A 23,193-nucleotide genomic window follows, 5' to 3' on the forward strand; every position below is an offset into this window, starting at 1 on the left:
TCCTCAAGGATGCGCGCTGAAATGCACGGATGTTATTTTGTGTTGCACGGGCTGTGTAGCCTGTCGAGCAGCACATTGCGTCGTGTACAACGTGTTGTGTTGTAGGTGTTCCCTGTAGCTCACAATTCAGTATGGGCTGCAGGGTTGTTGGGGGTAAGCTCCTTGTTTTGCATATTTTGGCCAATCACTGAAACGTCAAACGGTGTATTTAACCAATTACAACACTGGAGGAGCTGAACCCGGAAGCTCACTTTTGAAAATGACAGGTGTGTAAAAAATGAAAAATAAAAAAAGCAGCAGGGTTAACCTAGCTAATTGTTACACTACTATTCAGGGTGCTACTGAGTTTATATCTTAAACTAAAGTGATACTTTACTGAGGCACTATTATCACCTCTGTTTACCACCTACAGTGCCAGGTTTTCGGTCGTGAATGAATACTAATAAGAATTTTCACAAACTATGAAGTTAGATGAGACCTGCCCCTGTTACTGCCTCTAAAGGAGGCGTGCAATACACAGGACCCATCAGATGAGGGCAGTAAAAGTAAGGCAGATGATACTATGGAAATCACTTATTCCTACGAGTCTGTGTTGCATCTTTTCCAGGACGCTAATTCAATCACAATACTCAAGATGAAATATGTGACTTTGAAAGATGACCTTTGTTGGTGTGTGTCCGATTGTTCATGAATGTCTGCAGCTGCTGATCCACTACTGAAAGAGCAGCTCGTTTGCATACCTTTTCATATTTCATAAACATTGCTGTTGAGCTGTGAAGGAGCAACATCTGAGTGAAGCGTGGAGTTCAGAGGAAATGTCACATCCATATTTAGCCCTTTATAATGAGGGAGTCTTATTAATTCTCTGAACCATTCCACAGCACCTTCTTGTTTCTGTTTGATTCAATTAAATCTCTGGCTCCTACAACAGTGTTTATTTTGCATGAAAAAGCACAATGACTTTGTACCTGTCTGTCTGCCTGACTGTATGTGATTATCTCGCTCTGTAAGAGCCACTGATTTTCCATTTCAGTTTTCCTCTCCCCGTGTGCTCTCCATGTGTCTTCCTCTAGCTGAGTCTAACAGCTTGCCTGTCTCTCTGTCTCTTATTTTCCATTTCTTGCTCAGTTTCAATCTTCTTTTCCATATAATTCCAGCTCTCACTCCAGGTCGGCATGGAAAGAAAAATGAAATGTATGTTCAATATGTTACTGGCATGTAGGGGGATCAGGGGGTGTTGGACTGAGACGATTGTGCAGATGAAAGAAGGGAATATGTGGCTGAACGGAGGGAGAAGAGAGGAAAGATTACTGGTAGATAACCAGAGACAAAAATGCAAAGGTAGAAAAGAATAGCAGAGTGAGTGAAGGGGGAGGAAGATGGTATTTTTAGTCATGTGAGAAAAAAGATCTTAACTGGTTTGAAATAGTGACCCATGTATTGTGCAAACAAACTATCTTGAAGTATCAAGGTCCATGTGTTGTGCCAACAAGATCTCTATCAACTTACTGAATTAATAGATCTCATTCCCAGAAGATAAGACCTTTAGCACAGCGTATTGATCTTGTTCCCACATGATAATGGTGTTGAGATTTTGTTGTTCCCACAACCTTGTTCTGGGGGGACGACGACGACGACGGCCATGACCAGTGAGGTTAGAGGGACATTAAAGATTTGTAGAAAGAAAAAAACAATAATTTGACAGGCTTTTATATCAGTTGCTGTCATGGAATTGGATTCAAGTTAACTGATTCATCACAAAAACTGATTTAAATTGGACTGCAGGGACCTAAAATATACAATACTTGCAACCACACACACACACACACAGTGAACAGTGGCGCAGACAGACGAGGCAGGAAGGAGGAGGAAGATGTGGAAGTCTTGATGGGATACTGTTGATGGTTGTGGTGGGGTTGAATTCTAGCACGATGACCTCATCTAGTCTCCCACCCCTGGGAGAAAGTGAGCTCATGAGCGTCGTAAAGAAAGAGGCATTTACGGTCTTTTAACAGACTTAGATGGGCCTTACCCACTGTGGCACATAATCCAATTTAGCAGCCTGGACCTTGGATAATGGGACATGTGTAAGAGGATGAAACACACTCGGAGAGAGCAAGAAGGATGAAACAAAGGGAGTGACACTGAACAAAATGCTTTATTTTTCAGTCAGACTTGACAGGCTCCACTGCCTTTTTCATCTTGTCTACTGCATATGATGAGCGTTTTTGTGTCTCCACATCTGTCTAAACTTCAGCACGCAGTTCATGTTGCCTGAAGGCTGATAGGATTTCCCTATTCCACCAAACCCCTTAACAGAGAGCAGAAAACAGTTTTGTTCAACTCTCAGGCTTTTTGCAGTTTGATGTTCTGTTAGGGAACCTGTCATGTAAAAAAAAAAAAAAAAAAAAAAAAAAAAGCCTTCACTGAAGCTACAACATAAAAACTCTCCAGTGATGTCATGCCAATAAATAATGCACATCTTTGGAGCATTCGTGCGAACTGGTCCCCCCCCCACTCAGTTTCTGTTCTTTACATTTGTTTTCCCCGTGCAGCGGTTGTGATTTTGACGGAGGGAGTATCTCTTGTTGCAGATGTGCAGATATTTCAATGAATGAACGGTCGGCTGAGTACGAAAGGGAATAGGAGGGTATTCCACAGGGAATGAAGCACCTCCCCTTTAATCGCTCCGTTGACTTTCTGTCGGATCTGTAGTCGCTCTCTTCACTCGCACATTCGCCGTCAGCGGGTTGACGAACTCCGGTGGATATCAGCGCTCTGGTTTTGTCCCAGATAAGCGGCCGTGTTTTGTTTTTTTTTTGTTTCTGTTTTTTTTTTTTTTTGTTTTTTTCTAGTCGTTTTTCGGAGTAAGGAGCGGGGAAGGTTTTCTCTCTTCTCTGTGTCGTTTTATTGTCATCGACATGAAGAAACGCGGAATAAAGCATCCAAAGTGGCTGAAGGACTGAATAGGATTGGTAAGTGAGTGTGCCCTCGCAGCGCAGAGCGCACAGCCATTTAAATCCAGTGTTTGGTGAGAAGTTGAAGAAAAGAAATGTTAAATTCTAATTAAAAAAAAAATGCCTTTAGTGTTCCGAACCTGTCTTTGCTGGGCCAATTCTGAACTTCCTGGATTAAATCTTGGTTAACTGAGCAGATAAGATTTAATTTAATACATGTTAGATACCTTTGATTCCTCATTAATTTTTGAGTCTTCCAGTCTTTCCCCTTCTCCTTTTTTTTTTATCAGCGTGTTAACGTCGCACTTTATTGCAGGGGTGTGAAATGTAATTGCAGCCTTTGGGCAAAGTCCAGATGCCAGACGTTATTGCTCCCTGCGTAAAACAAAAGGAGTGCGTAAAGCCCAGCTGTTGGTGCAGTTTAATGTTACTTGGGTGCATGTAAACGCACAGTGATTGCGGGTCAGCGATCACTAAAAAGTTGTCCAGCACAAATGTTATGAGAAGATCAGGAGCTGTGGATTAATGTTGTTTTTAGAATAAAAAAAATGAAATTCATCTTTAAAGTCAATGTCATGATAAGAGAAACACAAACCCACAGAGCAAATCAAATCCACAGCTCACACTGTTTCACCAGAAATAAGGTCAGGCAGTAACCCCCTTGTTTTGTCCCTGTTCGCCCTCCTGCAGACTCCTGCTTTCTCTCCACTACATCAGCACATTTGGAAGCTGAGCTGCGATGGCCAAGTGGCTGAAAGACTACCTGAGCTTTGGCAGCAGGAAGGTGCCTCCACAGCCACCCACACCAGACTACACCGAGAGCGAGATCCTGAAAGCTTACCGACTCCAGAGGGACCTGGACTTTGAAGATCCCTATGAGGACTCTGAGAACAGGTCCAGGGGCGAGTCTGGGGCTTCTGACCCCGCCACGCCAGTGTATGGGTCTCCCATGAAGTCATCCAATGTGGATGGGAAGTCTCCTAAACACAGACTGATCAAAGTGGACTCTCAGGACCTGGGGCGCACCAATATCCTCCTCAGTGCCATCTCTTTAGAGGACCCACAAGAGCCTGTAAGAGCCTCAGTCTCCCTTCATATCTTTGTAGGTGTTTCGGAGCAAACAGAGAGGGATGATGAATTAAGATTTTTAAGTGGTATGTCAGGAAGTGAGAAGAAAGGATGCAAGGAAGGAAAAAAAAACTGTCCCTCTTCTTTCTTATCTCATTTCCATCACAGTGACAGCTTTATTGATCAGACTCCATAAGCAAGTGACTGGGAATACGTGTCACAGATATGTATTGTTTACATAAATCACATTACATCCCACGCACCACATAAATTTGCTAGTGTAGATGGAGGAAAGAATTATTGATGGCTTGGACGGACCATTGAGTAGGAGGGGGTCACAGTCCCCTGAGTTTATGTCCTACCATAAATAATAAATGGGGTTTGGTTTTGCAAGCTGAGAGAGACCCCCACATCAGCACATGTTAGGGGCCATATACAGTACACCGTATGCTGATGTGTCAAGGGCCACAGGGAGGTATAATTTATGCTTTGGTGCTGTTTGTGTCATCGGGACTGGAGTGCTTTTTTTGTACTGTAGAAAACATACACGGCTACTGTGAGGGGAAAAAAAGGCAAACAGATGTTGTGAGAGCGACTGGAGCAGATGCAAATGTTGCACAAGGAAATGGTCCACACATTAATTCAGATCACATATGCTGAGTAAGTTATGGAGCATTTCAAGGTTTTCATCGCTGCAGTTATATCCACGACTCCACTCATGGAAAATGCTACAAGTGCAAAAGGCCTGAAGTGAATTGAAGTAATAGTCTTAACTGAAGTCAATAGCTCCCCTCTCTACCCAACTCTCCTCAAGATCTCATTAATTTCCCAGGGTCTGTGGGAACATCCGCACTCTAATTAACATTTCAGATTCCTGTGCATTGATAGGTAACCTGTTACATGATCAACATGGGATTAGGATGTAATTTTGCGAAGTGTGCATGTTTAGCAGGAATTTGTGGAGTGGGCCTTGCTGTTGTGATTTCCTTTGTCAGAGAGGGAGAGAGCGAAAGGACAAGAGCACTTTGCCAAAGGGTGTATGTGTTTGTAGGAATGTGCACATGTGTGTGTTTGTGTATTTGTACGTGTGTGTGTGTGTGTGTGTGTGTGTGTGTGTGTGTGAGAGAGAGGGAGAGAGAGACCATATGGCTGCCTTTGTAGCTGTCAGTGTGCCAGCTGACCACTGTTTCCCCCCCGTGCTTGCATAAAAGAACAAATGCTCCTGACCAACCAACCAGTGCCCTCTGTACTCTCTTCTTACACCCCAAAAAATGAATCATCCTCACAGAAAGGACGGTTTCTTACTGTATTGCATTTAGCTTTAATGTTTCAACAAAGACAAAATATAGTTCCTTGTTCAAGGCTTTAAAGAGGGAACATTGTGTAGCTTCGACAGAGCTTTGGTGTGTTTTTGTGACGTTGCGCACTCATGGTGCAATTTCAGTGTCTTGAGGATACTCAAAAAGCATTTTGTCTGAAACCAAACATATATTTAATGTGCCAGTCAGTGAGGATCTGATTGCTAGTTAAAAATGCGGCGCTGCTCTCTCCATCTTGGTTGTTGATGAGCTTTTGTCTGTGAAACACTCCTTCCTTTTAAGCATTTATACATACAGACCAAATTCTCCCAATTATCAGAAAACATGCATGCCCCAGGATGTTTTTATTCAAATGTTTGATTCAAAAGCGGGCGCTTTTAGAAAATACTGATATGAAAATGCTGGAGGAAATTCATTACAGCCTATGATTGGGATTCTAGCTGTTTTTGCACATTTGCCTGCAAGACAAAAACATATTTAAAGTGTTTTTTTATTTCTATACTAAGTCAAAAAACTCTAGGGGCATTGTTTCTGTAAGGGGACGAGTTGATGTTCTGTAGCAAATGTCGTTTTGCTTGTGTGTGTTTTGTTCTTTAGGTGGTACCCTCTGCTCCGCTGGCAGGGGACACAGATTATTCTGACCCATTTGATGCTCGACTAGACCACCGACCGGAGCCAGATCATGGACCTGTTCCATGTGAGAACAACGGCTACATGGAACCATATGAGGCCCAGAGGGTCATAACAGGTCAGAGGACTCTTTCTGCTCAGTATCTTATCAGTATTACAGTGTTTGAGTGATCCACTTTCAAGGGAGGTGTGGTGGTTTAGTTACCTTCCCTGTTCCCTCTCCTTTTACCACTTCCTTTTTGTGTTTCAGTTTCTCATTTTTAGTTGTCTCTGACAGTTATTTTCACATCTAGTAAACCCAGACATCCACATAAATAATGACTTTGAATTGCCTTCACAATATGAGATTAAGTAGACATCCTCAAATGTTAAATCAGATCTCATCATAAAAATCTGTCAGGTATAATCTATAATCTGTCAGTAATTTCTGTACTGAACAACACTGAGATGATTTGTGACATTATCGTTCTTTTTTACTCTTCTTTTTTCCCGTTGTGATGTATTTCTGCCTTTATAAAATAATCTATCTTTATTTCCATAATTTTCCAGTTCTTTGTTCCAAAGACATTGTTGTTAAATGCAGGATTGCTCCGTTTTTCCGCTTTAATTGCTTCATTGTTGGCAGCAGTTCGTCTTTAGAGTGTTGTAACTGTCCACTCCCCTGTGCGTTTAGTTCATCACAGACGAGTCTGCCCTTTGGAGATGCCTATCCAGTCTCAAACCCTCCCTCCTCCCTTGCTATTTTCTCCCACACCATCTAACTCACATCTATCGTTTTCCATTTGTCTCTCCTCCCATAACATCTCTGTCTGCCCCTTTCCCCCATGCTCTCCCTGGTCTGTCCCAGTCATTTAGTGTAAAAGCCTCCCCCTCCTCTTTCTCCATTTCTCTATCTCTCTTCATCTTGAGGGCTCTCCCCGGCCCTGAGGGGAGTCTGGCTGTCCCTCTCATTTGTTCTTTAACAAATTTTACGTCCTGCTTGCTCTCTGTTGTCGCCTGTGCTACCTTTTTTGGTGGTCAAATGAACCATAATCTCAGGCTTAACTGAATGGAGCATCCTGTGCTATTGCCTGCACTGAGAAACCTCACTGCAGCTGGATGGAGCTACTGGAGAGATTAGATTCACAGTGGTGATGGCAGAGCATTTGGCAAAGCATTGCCACAACTCTTTCATTGACTTTGAATTGAGCCTGTCACTCCAGGGCTGTCTGTCTGCCTGCTTTTGTCTGTCTGTCTCTCTGTCTGTTTTTGCTCATTAAAAAACACAGCAGAGCGTCAAAGACAGTGAGATTGGAATAGTAATTATGTTTCACAAAGACTGTCCTGAAAAGACACCTGTGTGCTTTTCAGACTGTACTTTTAGGTGGAAAAACATCTTTAATGCTTACATCTCTCAAGCGGGTGTCTTTTAACTCTGTCGTGATTCTTGTGTCTGGCTCATGAGGATAAAGGCAGGTCTCAGTTTCCAGGTCTGACTCACATCTGTATGCCTAAACACTCCCCAGCCCTCCCTGTTGTCATTCCCCTCAATCCTCTACAGTGTCTTTGTCACCTTTCTGGCAAATTGCTATTTTCTGCCCCCTTGCTGGGGTTTTCCTCCATCATGTTACCTATGAATTTCTCATTTTATTTCCTCCATGCCTGTTTTTATCTCTTCGCCTTCATCTCCTCCATCTCCAGGCTGCCGCTGACACTGTGGGTTCCCAGCGCAGGTAGAGCAGCATTCAGCCCCGCTGTGCTTCTGTCTCAATGACTTTACATCAAACGTTGACAGACACGCCACCCCCCTCACCCCATCCCACCTCCCTCGCTTGTCCTTCCCTCCCATCGCCCTCCTCCTCCCCTTGTTTCCTCACTGCTTCCCTTTCCTCTTCCTTCTCCTCCTGCTCCTCACCCCACCACATCCTCTCCTCCTCTTTCCCTCCTCCCTTGCCTCGCTCCTCCTCTCTCTCCATTTCCCCTCCACCCTCTTCTTCATAACCTCAGGGACTTTCCCCAGGGTCTCCACTCGGTTGTCATGGTGACTACAGGGCCGCCCAATAGCGGTGTCTTGTCGTGTGAAGGTTAAAGTTTTCTCTGCTTTTCACCAGCGAATCCCTCCATTTAGTCCTGTTCCCTTCTCACGTGAGCGCACCTCCTTTGCAAGGCTCCTGCCTGCGGACACAAAAGATGTGTATTCCTTCATTTGTTCCTCATTTTTTCCCCCTTCTGTACCACCTGTTTTTTTTAAAGGTCACATTATCGAGGTCAACAAAGCACCACTGCTGATTGCGGCTGCTGCGGCTCAAAGGCTCCTATTGAAATCAGATTTCATCCTCTAGCTTGCGTCAATAACCCTAAAGCCTTTTATCTCATGGCCATATTTGACTCCACATAACAGCTGCAGGTGCTGAGAAGCATTTCTAGGTTGGAACCCACTGAGAAAGTGATGAAAATGTTAACAAGGGACTATGGATGTTGTTGTGAGCCATACTAGATTGCTGCTGGGATTCAGGATGGACAAGAGGAGGGGGGTGGGTTTTCTACCGTGTTGCAACTCAGCATCCAGCCTTAGGCCTCATTAAGCCCCCCCATATGAGATTCTGAGCCCACGGCAAGCTGTGCAAACATAATTTGTTTCACTTCTCTAATTCTAGTCATGTCAGAGCTCAACAGGATTTTTTGTTTTACTTTGTAGTGCAGAATAATATCAATGCTGTGTTAGGGGGAATCTTATTGCTGCTGGTAAATATTATTTCTCAATATTATCTGTTTTTCTTGCAGAGTGGTTAAAGGTGACACATAGAACAAATCTCTCAATGTGTGCCTCATGTGTTTGTGTCTGTGTTTGAATTTGTGTAATTTCACATATGGTATAACAGAGCTGCAGCGTGGCCCAGGAGGAGGACGGATGCGTGGCGGGTTGCAGCTCTACGACACCCCCTATGAAGATGAGCGAGGCAAGCGCCTGGTGTACGGAGAACCTCAGGAAGAGGGCAAGGAGAGCAGCAGGCTGCCGCAGGATGATGAGAGGCCGGCTGACGAGTATGACCAACCTTGGGAATGGAAAAAGGACCACATCTCCAAAGCTTTTGCAGGTAACCAGAACCAGATAGCATTCTGGCTGTAAAGAGTGGAGCATAGTCTGACAAAGCCCATCCACAAATTTTGGTTCAGTCTCTGTGGTCAATGAACACATCAGTGAACCGTTCCTACATGTGATTGGAGCTTTACCCCATGATACTGGCATGTCGCTGGTCCTTACTTGTGATTTCCAAGCAGGAAAACATGGCAGCTATTCGGAAAATGTCAAAATAGCCCAACCTTTTTAATCCATTTTGCATGGCAGTCTGCTATTATCTTAGAGCTAAACAATGAATCTCTGTCGCGTACTGTAAAGAGGACATCTCCTGGAGCTTCAGTGTGCCAAACATAAACAGTAAGGTATTGCACAAAATTAGTTTTCATCACCTGATACAATTAGTGAAAAACCAGACTAAAAAGGGTTGTTTTTAAAGGTCAAAGCCCTTCCCTGAGCACAGCCCTGCTGCTGATACTACATTGTGAAATACTCATCTAACTGTCCCGACCTTTTAATGTGGTTCCTGCCCCCTCGTCATTACAGCTGCAAAGCCTTTTTTTGCAGGAAATGGAGACTGCTGTGACCTTCACTGCCTCAGCTCAAATGACACATATCTTTCTGTCTCTTTTACTACATTTAAACACCTTCTGCTGAGTTATTGATTTCTGGCTCTCACACATGTGGCAAACCACAGTCACAACAACCTCTGAGATGATCATGAGAAGTGACAGAGATGTCTTGTTTATGTTTTGGTGTGAGAGAGATACAGTTGATGTCATAAAGAGAAGGTCAGCAGTGGAGGAACACAGAAAGCAAGGATCTTTTTTTTTTGATAATGCAGTATTTCTTTTAATTAATTGTCACAGCAGGTTTAGTTAGTTAGGTTAGGCTAGTTATCCATAGTGTATTTTTAAAGTTACACTGACAGTATCAGTATCCTGTTATGTTCCATCTATTGAATATAACGGAGGGAGGGAGTGAAGTGAAAGTAAGAGAGATAGAGAGGTACAGAGAAACAGAAACAGACTGATAGGTCATTTAGGAGTCGATCAGTGTAAGGCATGCCAGGCCAACTCAGCTTAATTGAGCTGCATCTCCAAGTCACCAAGGTCAAGGTGATGGGATAATAAATCAACCTTGCCTCGTGTACACTCCCCTCCATTCCCGCTCTCCTCCTCTCTTCCCCTTGTGTGTGTGCCCCTCCTTTCTTCCCAGTTAATTACATGCCTACATGTGCATGACTGATCCAGTGCTAATAAGAGAGTCATGGTCAGCACACCATTGTCTGAATACACACACACAGGCATATCCATTCACACCATGTTCGTGCTCGAATCACGTGAACTAGAGGAGCAGCAAAGAGACGCCGTAGCTTATTTGATAGTGAAGTTTGAAAAGGAGGTGCACAGCAGTTCATTTAAAAAAGCCAGTATCCCCTCTCACCTACTTAGCACTCATTCCTGCTTTATCTGTTTATTCTTGCTCTCAAGCTTTTCCTCTTTGTGCCATATACAGTATGCAGTCCTGCAGAGAAGCGCTTACAGCACCATTAGAGAACGCAGTGGAGGAAAACACTTGTGAGACTGGAGTTGTCTGACCCCTTGTTTTTTCCATTTGGAGTCAGCACTCTGAGTTGGCGTGCTGGCTGTCTGAGCAGACCAAAGCACTGAAGTGTAAACACACAAACAGTATTTTCCATTCTCACATTTAATCCATATTCCCAGACCCTCTCGGCGTTGCTAGGCACGGCCCACACCAGAGGGAGGGGAGAGATGGGGAGGACAAGGACAGAGCAGAAAAAGAGAAAGATGGAAAAGATGGACTGTGGAAAAAAAAAGAGATGAAGAGGAGGTTTGAGAGACAAAGCTGGAAAACAGATAGAGAGGCTGCAGAGAAAGCTAGCTGTAGAGAAATAGAAAGGGGTGTCCAGGATTATGGTATGTTTGGTGGCAGCTCAATGGATGTTTGTGGAGGCCCAGCGCTTCAGAGGGGAGGGGCGTTGAGGAGAATTAATGGTCGGCGGCTGTGGCGAGGTGAGGCGAATGGAGAGGAGGGGGAGTCAGGGCCATTGTAGCAGGGTGCAATCAGTCATCCGCTAACACAGGCACACTGTCTCACACATATACACACCAGCACAGCAGCAGTGACAGGGCTGTCCCCGCAGCCCTCCCTCCCTGCGGATGTGACACACTCACTCAGATAACCCGCTGCAGGGGGCAAAGGGGGGCATCACGATCTGCCAGCAGCCCCTCATCATCACCTCCGCACAGGCGCATGCACATACACACACACACACACACACACATGTGGATTCTCAGATAGGTTTTCCAGCTGTTATTATCACTCGGCTCCTAATTCAAGGGTGAGAAGAGGTTGTGTGGATGTTGGCACAAATGAGTGTGTGGATGCTGCAGAGTGGGGAGGGTTAGGGAGGACTGTCGGAGCATATTGTATCTGGATTTGCATGCATTGCATTCATGCAAGCACTTCTGAACAGAATCTCTCTGATTATGATTTTCACAGATTATCCATGCTTAAATATAATCCGGGAAATGATGCATGTGGCTATTTTTCAAATGGCATCCGAATTAAGAATGCCTCCAAAGCATTTAATTTATTTTCTGTTGGATATGGATAGTGGGTTCACTTCAGCCAGCTGTGTGAGCATGCCTGAGGGGTCGGACGTGACAGGCCTCTCTCTGTCCGGTCGGTTTTAATTACAACGTTAGAAAGCTGTCACCAGTCACCACCGTCCAGCTCAAATTACAGCAGTCATTAATTCCTGGAAGTGAGTAGACAGTCCAGCAGTGAGAGATTGGCCCTGCAGCCATTCAGCACCAATTAGTGAGCTAATGAAAGGTACTATCTCATTAACTCTCCGATGGCCACACCTAATGAACAGATGAATGGGTGTTTCAGGTATTTCATTTTTTTTAAGTTTTATAGTTCAGCAAAGGAGTGTTGAGCCATTTGATTTGAGTCAGATGATGGCTGAACACTGGTGGAGTGGACAGATGATGAGAGGGGCACAAATCAGCAGGAAATCTGGATGAAGAAGGTGAAGGAATAACATTGGCGCCCTTAGCAATTACTATTATGGTGCTAGTGAGCAAAGCACTTATCCTCCACTTATTCCAGTGCAGCTGCTCATTAGGCAACAGCAAAATACTGGGACTGTAGAGGGAAGCTCCTGACTATGCATGGGTGGTAAAAAGTTTAGTTAGACTCTTTGTAGCATTAAAGTGGAAATTCTTCCTAAAGACAATTTTCCTTTTCTATGGCAACATGTTTGATATGCACCATAATTGCAAAAAAATGGGTCTTGATGAAAGCATAAACTGCAACAACCCCTATGCAGTGTGGGTAAATATAAAGTTGTTTTTTCTCCCAACTGCCTATATAGTGTGAATCACTATTGTTTTAAGCCATGCCAAAAAAATGGCCATGATAATGTCTGTCTGTCAGTCAATCAATCCATCACATTGTTTTTCTATCTAGTCTGAAATATCTCAACATCTCACATCTACTGGATTGATATACTTTTTTTGTATACATTTATGGCCTTCAGAGAATAAATCCAGCTGATTTTGGTGATCTCCTGACGTTTCTGTTAGCGCCATTGTGAGGTTTATATCTATGTTTTTTTTAGTGCGAAAATGTTCTGACAGATATTCATGACCACCTGATATATGTTGTAACCACTGTGGTTATCCATTAACTTTTCACTTGTCTAAAGTTGTCTTTGATTAATGACCAAATACCTGCAGAACTTAGTACATTCCCATCAGCCTGAGTTGTGCCTTATGTTTAATGCTAAATGGCACATGTTAACATGCTAAACTAAGACGCCGTAAACCTTAAATCTGAGCATGAGATGTTAGTGCTATCGTTGTGAGATGCTAGCATGCTGACATTAGCATTTAGCTCAAAACACGGCTGTGCCTTATTAGCTTCACAGAGCAGTTAGCATGGCTGTAGTATTTTTATCAGCAAATGAGAAGCTAAACTGAGGATTGGGGACTGGCGTGACATTTTGCTGATCCAGAGAGTTAGATTGCTTTATTTATTCTTGAAAAAATAACACTGTTAGCAAGATGCTGAATGGTGCTTTAAAGTGTTAATGAATAGCGAGGCAAAAGCTCCTTTTTGCAAAGTTTGCAAAGACATCTTGGCAGATGTTCAGTGTGCGTTTGTGCTGTCAAGATACATGTGCTCTGACAGGACAGGACAAGGTTTCCTGGGATATTTGGAGTGTGTGCATGTCCCTGTAGGAGCCTACAAATGTATGTTTTCATGCAGACGAATGTGCCAGCAAGAAAAAAGGAAAACGAAAATGAGATTTCCATTTCTGGTGTGATGCTGCTCTCTGTTGCTCTAAGCAGACCCTGGGGGCATCTGACCAGTCTCTTCATCAATTTACTGGCACAGTGGAAAGACTCTTATCTTGCTCTCTTTCTCCCCCTCTCTTTCACTCCCGCCTCTTTTTTCTTTTTGTCACACTTCCTCTCTCTTGCCCCTTCCCACTTCACTGATTTTCTTTCTCCTTCAGCGTGAACCTTTACCGACATTAATGAAAAGGCATTTCCTTCGTGATTACCCCTCGCAAAGACGGGGGGGGGGGGGGGATGATGGAAGTAGAGCAGGGCAAGAGAGGAGAGGACCAGGGGAATACGGAAAGAGAGATAATGCCCCACTTAGAGATGATAGGTGAAAAGGGGTAGATGAAGAAAGAGGGACGTTCAATACAGAGAAAAGGACAGGGAGAGCAGCATGATGCCACAGGGGAGTGGGTGTAATGAATTTCTGGAGAATGGATACACAGGTGTGGATCTTCATTATGAAAGAGGAACTTGTGTGAATACATGTTTTCTTTCCCCCTGCCCTGGCATAATGGCATAAGGTGTTAATTGTCTGTCCTTATGGGGGCCTTTTTGCCCAGCAGAAGGTCTTTGTGTGAAGAGAAAAGACGAGATGCCAGGGCTGTTTGAAAAACAGATGTCTTCATTAATGGACCTAATGAAGCTGCTCTATTGTCTCTGCCTGCTCCTCCTTTATTGCAAGGACACAGAAAACAGCTGGTGTGTTTGAAAAGTCAGTTATCCGTCACCTAAGGCAATGAGTGCTTGGTGCAACACAGAAAGGAAAACTCAGTCTGGCCGTTCCCTCCCCCTCAGATAATTTCTGGTAATTGTTAGCTGGTAGTTGAGGCACCAGGCGCATGAGACCAAAAATGACTGAATTGCGGTCACCTGTTTCATCACTTGGGTTAATTTGGGAGACAGAACTGATTAAAAAGCACACTCCATTGTTTTCGCATACAGTATATAATGAATACAATGTAGTGGATTTTAATTACAAATCATGAATAGCACAGATGTGACCGTGCCTTTATCTGTAAACCATTTAGTGTGTCTCATTGTCTTTGTTTTGGCAAACAAAGCAGAGAGCTAACAGCGCTCTATGTATGGCAGATCCACAGGTTCCTGTTGGTAGCCAGATGTTCCCTGTTAGTAAATGAGTGACATGGTGTGATAGTGTGTCTCTGTGTGTGCATGTGTTAGCTTGGTATTCAACCTTTTGTTATCAGAGTGAGGGGCTCAGACAAGGTTTGTGTGTGTGTGTGTGTGTGTGTGTGTGTGTGTGTGTGTGTGTGTCCAGCCTTTTGCAGTGGAGAGAGTTGCCAATGTTACAATCTGACAACCAGATAGAAAAACACTAGTCCTGGTTAGCTATGTAGAGTCTGCGGCTTTAGGAGGAGTATTCCCAAATCAGAGGGAACACATGTACCACATGATTTTAGTATAAATCTATGTGAAGACAGTGGAATTATTTATATTAGGTAACAACATGGAAAAAGGATGTTAATGAATGAGATCTGTGAATTAAGTAGCGGCATACTTACCAGTACAACGTCACACCAAATTTCAGTTTTACACATCTAATTAGGAACTGATGTACAGCTTGTTTGGAAAGTGACTGGAGTCTGGTACCTGCTATGACAAGACAACTAGCAATACCCTGTATCCAAAAGACCAGGGTTTGGCACTCGTGATCTGGCTCATTTTATCATGAGTCAATCCAGGAAAATTAAATGGATGAAACTGTCAGTGTGACAATCAAAACATCTGTTTACATACACAGTTCATTGACTGTTTCCTTTAATATAAAGGCAAGTCCGCAAACGGGAAAAGACAGTGGATCAACTGAAATCATCTCACTCTCTTTGGTAGATTTCTTTACTTTTACTCAAGGCTACCAGACATAATGACTTGTTAAGAGGGAGAACAGCTACCCAAACACAGAGGGAGAGGAATCTTGATGGAATTTCTCCTCTGTCTACTCTACGCCACAACCTGAGCTTATCTCTCGCTCATATGCCTGAGCACATTTCTGATCTCTAATAAATTATCTTGGCTGGTTCCACTCTGTCTCTCTCCATTCTTGTTACCCTTCACTTGTTTTTGTGTGCCACTCATTTACACCCCCCCTCCCTCTCTTTCCACGCGTCTCTTTCAGTTTTACTGGAGAAATTAGAGGTGTGAAATGTGATGTGGTGGCAAGCGGACAGGCAGCAGAGTGTAGCAGTGATGGTGTTTCGGAGTGTCAGGTGTGTGTGTGTGTTTGTGTTTGTGAACCTGTGTGTTTGCGTGCATGTCTTCCATAGAGGGATGCCAGGCCACACTTTAATCCTGGCTTCAGCGGAGGTGCGCCCCGCTCCAGATGGGGCCATTGTACTGCGCCATGCATCAATAATTCATGGAGAGCCAGAGAAAGTGGCGGAGTGTGTCTGCCTGCTCAATAATTAACCAGGGACGGAGAGAGGGATGTATGTACAGCCTGGGTCTCTCTCCAAACGCCCATTCAAATGGCCTTTGATGTCGCGGGCCTGGGGGGTCTTTGGATTTGTCGGCTCATTAAGACATCACCCCTCTTTTCCTTTTATTTGTTTTGTAATCCGTTTTCGCTGTGAGCAGGAGCTGAATGTACGGTGTGAAACTGGCAAATCGCATAATGTACGTGTGTCAGTGTGTGCGTGCGTACGGCTGCAGTGATGACTCTTACAGTAGATGGTTGCCTTCTATGGTAGATAATGAGCTATTTTCAGTTCTGTCTCACAGTGCACCTTCTGCTGCTCTCCTATTGTAGGTAGGACAGCGAAGGGAGCATTATCCTGCCCCCACGCTCCTCAGTTCCGCTGTCACGCTGCGCTGTGGCTGGCATTGCACATGAAGTCACATTTTATTTTCAGTGCAGCTCTCACCGAGAGACAGTTCCTTAAAGTGGATTTGTTCTGATGACTATAAGTAATGAACTTGTCCCGTCTCTCTTATCTTACATGATAAATTACTGTAAATAAAGAATCTGAGACACTTCTGAGACAAGATTTTGTTCCTTCAGATGTGTGATGAAGCAGGGGGACAGGAGGTAGAGTGTATTACTTCTCTCCATGACAGGAAGTATAGTTAACCACATTTCATGACACCAAATCCCTGTCATCTGCGCACACACTGGGCTTCTCTGTCTGTCACCTCTTCCACATTGCACTTCTCACTTACTCTCAGCTCCTCATATTAAAATCTTGCGGCTGATTTCAGTCTCACTTCGGTATCATCACTGCTTCTCTCACATATCTTCACTTTGCTTAACTTTGTTCAAACCCATCTGCTGTTTTTTCACTCCTCTTTCTCTCGCCTCCTCTCCGCCTCTCCCCCCCTCTGTTAGAAATGAGGGAGTTGTCGGAGTTGCCCTGGCCTGCCCCAGTGGGTCAGCTGGAGGAGGAGCCCCCCGTCAGAGAGCAAGGTGACCTCTAACCCCGAACACCACCCCCACCCCCTGCCTTGCCGTCCTTTATCACCCCAAACACACACATATGCAGTCATGGTGACCTCCATGACCCAAGTTGTTGTCCTACATCTGTCTCTACCTCCACCCTGAACTCCCAGCCACCTTCATCTGCACCACCTGCGTCTGTCCCCGCCTGTTGCGGTCACTGTGGCATTGGGTGTGAAGCTTTTATTATTATACTCCCCTCACTCCCCACCCTCTTGCATCAACCATGAATAGCTGCTTGTAAATTGGAATGTCTGCCTTGTTCATATCAGCAAGCTCAGTAGAGCTGCAGCACACTTAATGTTTAATTACAAACACTGTAGATTGGATTTCACCAAAACCAGACACAAAGGGGGTAAATAACACTTCAGTCTGTAAGTGTAATTTGTTTCAGAATGGAATTAATATAGTCAATATCTAGACTACTGGAAGACAAAGATGAGTGCACCAGAGCTAGGTAGAGAAGACACTAGCTTCCTGCCTCTGTCTGCCATTGGAGACTCATAAATATGTCGATGATGGTAATTGTGATGATGCTGATGATTCTGCAGTCTGTCAGACCTGGACCTGCTGTCCTCTAGTGCAAGAGGTCCTTCGCCTGCATGCGTGGTTTTGCAATAGCCGGATGTTTGATGTTTACCCAAGTCTGGCTTTGAGGTTTAATCCCTTTTGATCACATCACTGTGTAAATACTGTGACTCACTTTTTCTGTCCCCGTCTGCCAACAGTGAAGTTCGACAGCGCAGAGTGGGACTGCTCCTCGTCGCCCACAGAGCGGTTGCGTCCTCCGGGGCCCAGGTCCAGCCCGCTGGCAGGTGGGGGGATGAAGTTTCGAATGCCACAGGAAAGCCTTGCGATGGTTGGGGAGAGAGTGGACCCCACCCTGCCTCTGGAGAAGCAGGTGTATGTATGCAGTCTTCTGTTAAACCCAGCCACATAAACATAGATCACTTGGTACAGGCCACACTCTAAGGTTTAATCAGATTAAGAGGCTTCCGTCCTTAGATAGTTAATGATTAAGTGCCCCTGTTGCCATTAATTTAATTAACTTGAATATAATACAGGATAAAGAAATTGCACTGTCTTAGAAGAAAAATAGCAGTAATAATAGAGGTGATACAGTTGACATCAAAATGTGCCCACAGTGCTGCGCAAAACTGAATATGTGCACACTGTGCAATCCAAGCAGAGTAAGGAATAAGATGTCCACATATCACTGTAATATATGATTAAGCCAGGCATCTTGTCTGAGCCATTATTCTGAATTATGATGTTTATATGCATTAAACAAAACTGAGATATGTAATTATTTGTGCACGTAAATGCAATTAGTCTGTGCCATTAATCTCTGGAGGTTGTAAATGTCTCTGGACAGATATCGTATACATTCATTTATCATACACTTTTATGAAAGTGATTTTGAACATTTGAGGGACAAAGGGGTTGTAACATCCACAAATAAAGCCCAAATGTATTTCATTGCACCGCTTTGATGGTGTGGACACATTAAAGCCAAACGGTTATGTGTTTCGGCTAAGCAGCGCTCATCAGAGCTTACAGAACTGCGAAAGGTTAGAAGGAGGACTAATTAAGTCAGAACATTAAAAACACACATTTACTTTGGTCTTGTAATTTCAGACATCATTTGTGTAATTTATGTGCTCTTTCTGTGCATTTAAATGGCGGTTTTACTAATGAAATCTGAGCACATGACACCCCTTAAGCACACATGCACAAGCACACACGCATGCACGCAGACACACACACACACAACGTGCAGTGTTGTACTCATAAATGTGCAAAAATCACATGAGGATGGTAGTTGATTATCATGCTTCATTACTCTCTGATGATCTCAGAAGGGCTATTTCTGTGCTTTGTGGTTTCCTTCTGTTATAAACAGAAACAACATTACTGTTAACCTGTAGCATTCAGTACACTTGGCTAAGTCATGTCCAAGAATATCTCATTATTGTGACAGAAACAATATATCAATCTTAAGGACTTTGGTGATCTGCTGATTTCTCCTTTAGCATCACCATGAGGTTGACATCTGTAGTTTTTAGTGAAATGTCTCTACAACTGTAGGATGGATTACCATCACATTTGGTTCATCTGGATAAAATTGTAAAAACTGCGATGTTCCCTTAAACCAAATCTGGAAAAGTAATGACATTCCCACCACATTATATCTGCTGAACATCAGCGTGTTAGCATTGTCAGTGTGTAGTAGTATTCAGCTCAAAGCACTGCTGTGCCATATTGCAGCTTCACATAGCTGCTAGCATGGCTGTATCATACCGTTTCTCATTACAGCTGTTGTTCAAGTGTAATGTTCAAGACCATGGCATTTACGGTATGCGTGACCAGCAGTGGTGTTTACCAGCAGAGGCTTTGTTTGGAATTATATCATTGTTGTATTCATTTTTTTCTATTAAACTCATGCTACTGTATCATCACTGTTAGACTATGGAGGCAAATCTTGAGATGTATTTTTATTTTTATCAACTTGTAGAAACAAATTGATGACATGTCGACATCTAGCAGCAAAACATGTAAAAATGTCGGAATCGCACTTCATGTCACCACTTTTACCATATCTTTATTGTGTGTGTGTGTGTGTGTGTGTGTGTGTGTGTGTGTGTGTGTGTGTGTGTGTGTGTGTGTGTGTGTGTGTGTGTGTGTGTGTGTGTGTGTGCGCGTGTGCGCGTGTGCGCGTCAGATGGTACCATGGATCACTTTCTCGTTCTGAGGCAGAGTCGCTGCTAACGCTGTGTAAAGAGTGTAGCTACCTGGTGAGGAACAGTCAGACCAACCGCTCTGACTACTCCCTGTCCCTACGGTAAGACTCTGACACACACACGCTCGCGCGCACACACGTGCTGATGTACCACATCAAGTGGTGAGAGACCTGAACACTTTGGATATTCATTGCTATGATTTAATTGCACACTTCTCATATTTTCTGCCGTGCGACTGAGGAGTGTGTGTGAAGTGTCTGTGAAGCCACCTGAGCTACCGATCTCATATCACAGTCTCCCACACCTCTCCATCTGTCTCTCGCTCTTCTCTCTCCCTCCCTCCCTCCCTCCCCTCCACCATCACCCCCACTTAAGATCACACTGATGCCTTTCCCGATACTCATTTGCAGGGCACAATACTGCTTATCTGGTCAAATCTCTCCCTTGTAATTACTACCACAGTCCATGGTCCCGGCCTCGCACCGCTTTCCCATCATCCCTCTGTCCTCACCCCATCCTTGGCCTCTTCTCTGTGGCCTTCCCCCTTGGCCCCATTGGGCCCTCTAAGTGGTAATCAGGCAGGTAGAGCACACTTCACTGCACACATCATCCTCCCCATAATCACTAATGAATATGAATTACCTTCTGTGGGCCACACAAGAAGGGAATTAGGGAGAGAAGGGGGAGACAGTGAGGGGAGGGGGAGGCACAGAGTGTCACTGTGTTGTGCTGACATATAAACAAGCTCATGCATTACTCATTTACATGAGTAGAGTGGGTTTGACACACACATACACACACACACACACACACACACACACACACTAGCTCAAGCAACAAGGTCACCACTAGCGCTGGTTCCCCGGCTGGTGCATGTGAGATTTGGAGACGATAATGTCTCTTCTGAAACTACAGAATCTATCAACCTTGCATTCTTTCGGGTGTTTAGAGAGAGGAGCTGGCCTTCAGTGAAGAAGACCTTCAGAGTCTGCATCATGACACGGTCTACTATCATGGTGAAGTCTGAAAGGAGTTAGCTTAGATCTTTAATCGGATCCAAAGGAAACAGCCTTTTCTTTTCTTCTTTCCCATCAGTAATAATAATATTGTACTCACAAAGTAAATTGCTGAGATCAGGGAACAAACTAAACATCACTAAAAGAAAGTTCACAGTTTAGAGACTTTGACCTACATTGGCCATCCTTATTTTTCACAGTTGTACATAAACACAGTTTCCAGTGCAATAAGATTACTACCAGCATATTTGAAGTGCCTACCTTTGGTTTTAACCCCCAATCTGCCTGATGTTTTTCATAGCATCATTGTTTATAGAGCAGGAACCTGTCCACATGTTTGAATGACACGGTCAATTTGTCTCATACATTGTAAGCTTTGTCCTCCATTGTTGCAGTCCACACATGCAGATGCAGATGTTTTGCATTGGTAGCACTCTTTTTTGCATTGGATCTGTGAACGCCTGTTCTAGTGTGCGCTTCTTTTCTGCACCACACATTATTGTCCTGTCAGCACAGAGCAAAGCCTTTCAGCTAGGTTAGCAGTGGACACTTTAATCCTTTGGGTTGTACCTTCAAGCACAGAGGTTTAGATAATCAGGCTTATCGCCTGATAAGCACCAACTCATTGTGTTTTTTACCCCTTTGTTGTCATCACAGATAGAACAGGTAGCCAGAACTCTGCAAATTAGGTCCAAGTTGTGTTTTCCCCATTCTTTATCAGGGTGTTGTGGCTAGTTTGCAGATAGGTTCAGGATACTGACACACTGGCATGATGTCAGCATACCCATTGGAAAGGACTGTGTAATACCAGCGCATACCAGCTAGGTTTTGTGAAACAATGCATCTGGGTGTTTTTGTCCTTGTGGCAGTGTCTCTCCTTGGAAAAAGCGAACCACACCTTAAGATTACACTGTAATGTGAACAATGGGCGGAATGACAAAAGTTGTTTAATGGAGACAAAATGAAGAGACACTCCAAAGTGAGTCAGCACTGAAAACAGAAAGGTCTGCATCATTTAAACCAACATGAATATTTATGAAACAGCACAGGTAGGTTCTAATGTACCCTGAGATAAATCGACTCCCCCAGAACAAACAGGACCGGATGAAAGCACGCTGTCAACTCTGAGTGCTGATGTGATGACGCGTCTGGCTCTCAGCACCCTGGAGACAAGTGGGATAAATATGAACTGCCTGTTGTTTGGCTGTTTGTAGTCACAGAGAGTGTTTTTGGTTTCCTGGCTCTTCAAAATTTAATTTGGTTTACTAGAACAATGACAATTATGGTGACCAGTTTCAGCCCTTGTCTTTCCCTCTGATTCTATAATTAGACGTACATGATGACTGGCTGGCTGGCTCTTAAAGGAGAAGTCCTGTTGTGGCTGACTGGATTTTAAAGGGGAGGCGCCGGTGTGGTTCTCCTGCCACTTTCACAGTCCAGTGTGCCCCTCTTTCTCACTCACTCTGGCTTTGCCTTTCCCACCGTGTACTGTTACACCACCCATTCATCCATCAAAATGTCCTTTCCTTCCTAATTTGTGACATGGTGTTAAATCTTGGTTAGAATCGTGTCCTCAAAGTGCAGCAAAGAGAGGTGAACATAAATCCAGGTTGTCATTTCCACTATGTCATTATATGACAAAATGTGTGGAAGGCTGCATGATGTTTTATGTGCCCCACATTTCATGTCACCCCCTTTTTTCCCCCTACACATCTCTTTCTCTCTGGATCACTCTCACTCTCATTCTTCTGCTTTCTTCCTCCTTTCACAATACTGTCTTCCTGTTCTTTTTTTCCCCTCCTCACAGGAGCTGCCAGGGTTTCATGCACATGAAGTTCACTCAGTGTAAAGATGGCAAGTACGTGCTGGGACAGAACAGCCCTCCCTTTGACACCATCCCAGAGGTGATACACTTCTACACCACACACAAACTCCCGATCCGAGGTGCAGAGCACCTGTCCCTGCTGTTCCCTGTGCTGGTGCAGACACTCTGACTGACCCGGACGCTTTCATTGTGCTCGGACACTTAAAACTTGAATGTTTTGCTGGATCTTCCCAGGGGAGGGCCAGTGTTCTCTTCTTGTCGGACTGGACTGATTTTGATGACTCAACACACCACGGGGCAAATGCCCTCACCCACCACTGCTGTTGTGCCTGTGCCAAGTGTCTCTAACATCGGTGGGATCTATTCACATGAAATGCAATACCTGAACATTTCTCTCACAGCTCAGCTGACTGAAGTGCGGAGTAAGTAGTAGAACTGGAGACGGGAAAAAATCAGTTCTGAACCAAGCTCCAGTTTACGGTCTTCTGTAAACTGGAGCTTGGTTCAGAACTGCAGAGGACTGAGATTAGATTACTGCTGTTCCACAAATATAACCTCATCAACACTGGTCAATATTGCTGTTGTCAGGTGAAAACCTTGCAAGTTATATTTTGCTGATTTTTCATGTTTATAACAGAATCAATAAATCAAATTGTACTGTATAGGGCGAGAAACCTTTGTCATCCCTGGGCTCAGACAACCCTTTTGTAAGTGTTCAAAAAAAAAACTGCTATTTTTGAAGATAA

General features: G+C 44.1%; 1 protein-coding gene across 5 annotated transcripts; it reads left to right on the plus strand.

The window, feature by feature from the left end:
- Positions 1–116: 116 nt before the first annotated feature.
- Positions 117–22,920, plus strand: shdb (Src homology 2 domain containing transforming protein D, b). Of its 5 annotated transcripts, none has more exons than XM_071487693.1 (9): positions 117–266; positions 3,648–4,029; positions 5,942–6,092; positions 8,836–9,051; positions 16,758–16,835; positions 17,594–17,768; positions 19,588–19,707; positions 22,430–22,526; positions 22,682–22,920. In XM_071487693.1, the coding sequence occupies exons 2-9, from the start codon at positions 3,697–3,699 to the stop codon at positions 22,793–22,795; spliced, it is 1,284 nt and encodes a 427-aa protein (XP_071343794.1). In that variant the 5' UTR covers positions 117–266; positions 3,648–3,696; the 3' UTR covers positions 22,796–22,920. The 5 variants fall into 5 exon arrangements, with proteins under 5 accessions (XP_071343794.1, XP_071343793.1, XP_071343796.1 ...); XM_071487692.1 differs by lacking the exon at positions 117–266 and adding an exon at positions 2,440–2,975; XM_071487695.1 differs by lacking the exons at positions 117–266; positions 16,758–16,835 and adding an exon at positions 2,467–2,975.
- The last annotated feature ends 273 nt before the right edge of the window (positions 22,921–23,193 follow it).

This window comes from Trachinotus anak, unplaced genomic scaffold (assembly GCF_046630095.1).
Source record: "Trachinotus anak isolate AG129_WGS33_773 ecotype Australia unplaced genomic scaffold, CSIRO_AGI_Tana_v1 ptg000010l, whole genome shotgun sequence".
In the NCBI taxonomy this organism is placed as follows: domain Eukaryota; kingdom Metazoa; phylum Chordata; class Actinopteri; order Carangiformes; family Carangidae; genus Trachinotus; species Trachinotus anak.

What these genes read in the sequence shown, in the direction of transcription:
- shdb (XM_071487693.1), top strand. Translation starts at nt 3,697, where the DNA reads ATGGCCAAGTGGCTGAAAGACTACCTGAGCTTTGGCAGCAGGAAGGTG. An exon ending in GACTACTCCCTGTCCCTACG is followed by an intron (nt 19,708 to 22,429) that starts GTAAGACTCTGA and finishes CCCTCCTCACAG; the next exon opens with GAGCTGCCAGGGTTTCATGC. An exon ending in CCTTTGACACCATCCCAGAG is followed by an intron (nt 22,527 to 22,681) that starts GTGATACACTTC and finishes GGATCTTCCCAG; the next exon opens with GGGAGGGCCAGTGTTCTCTT.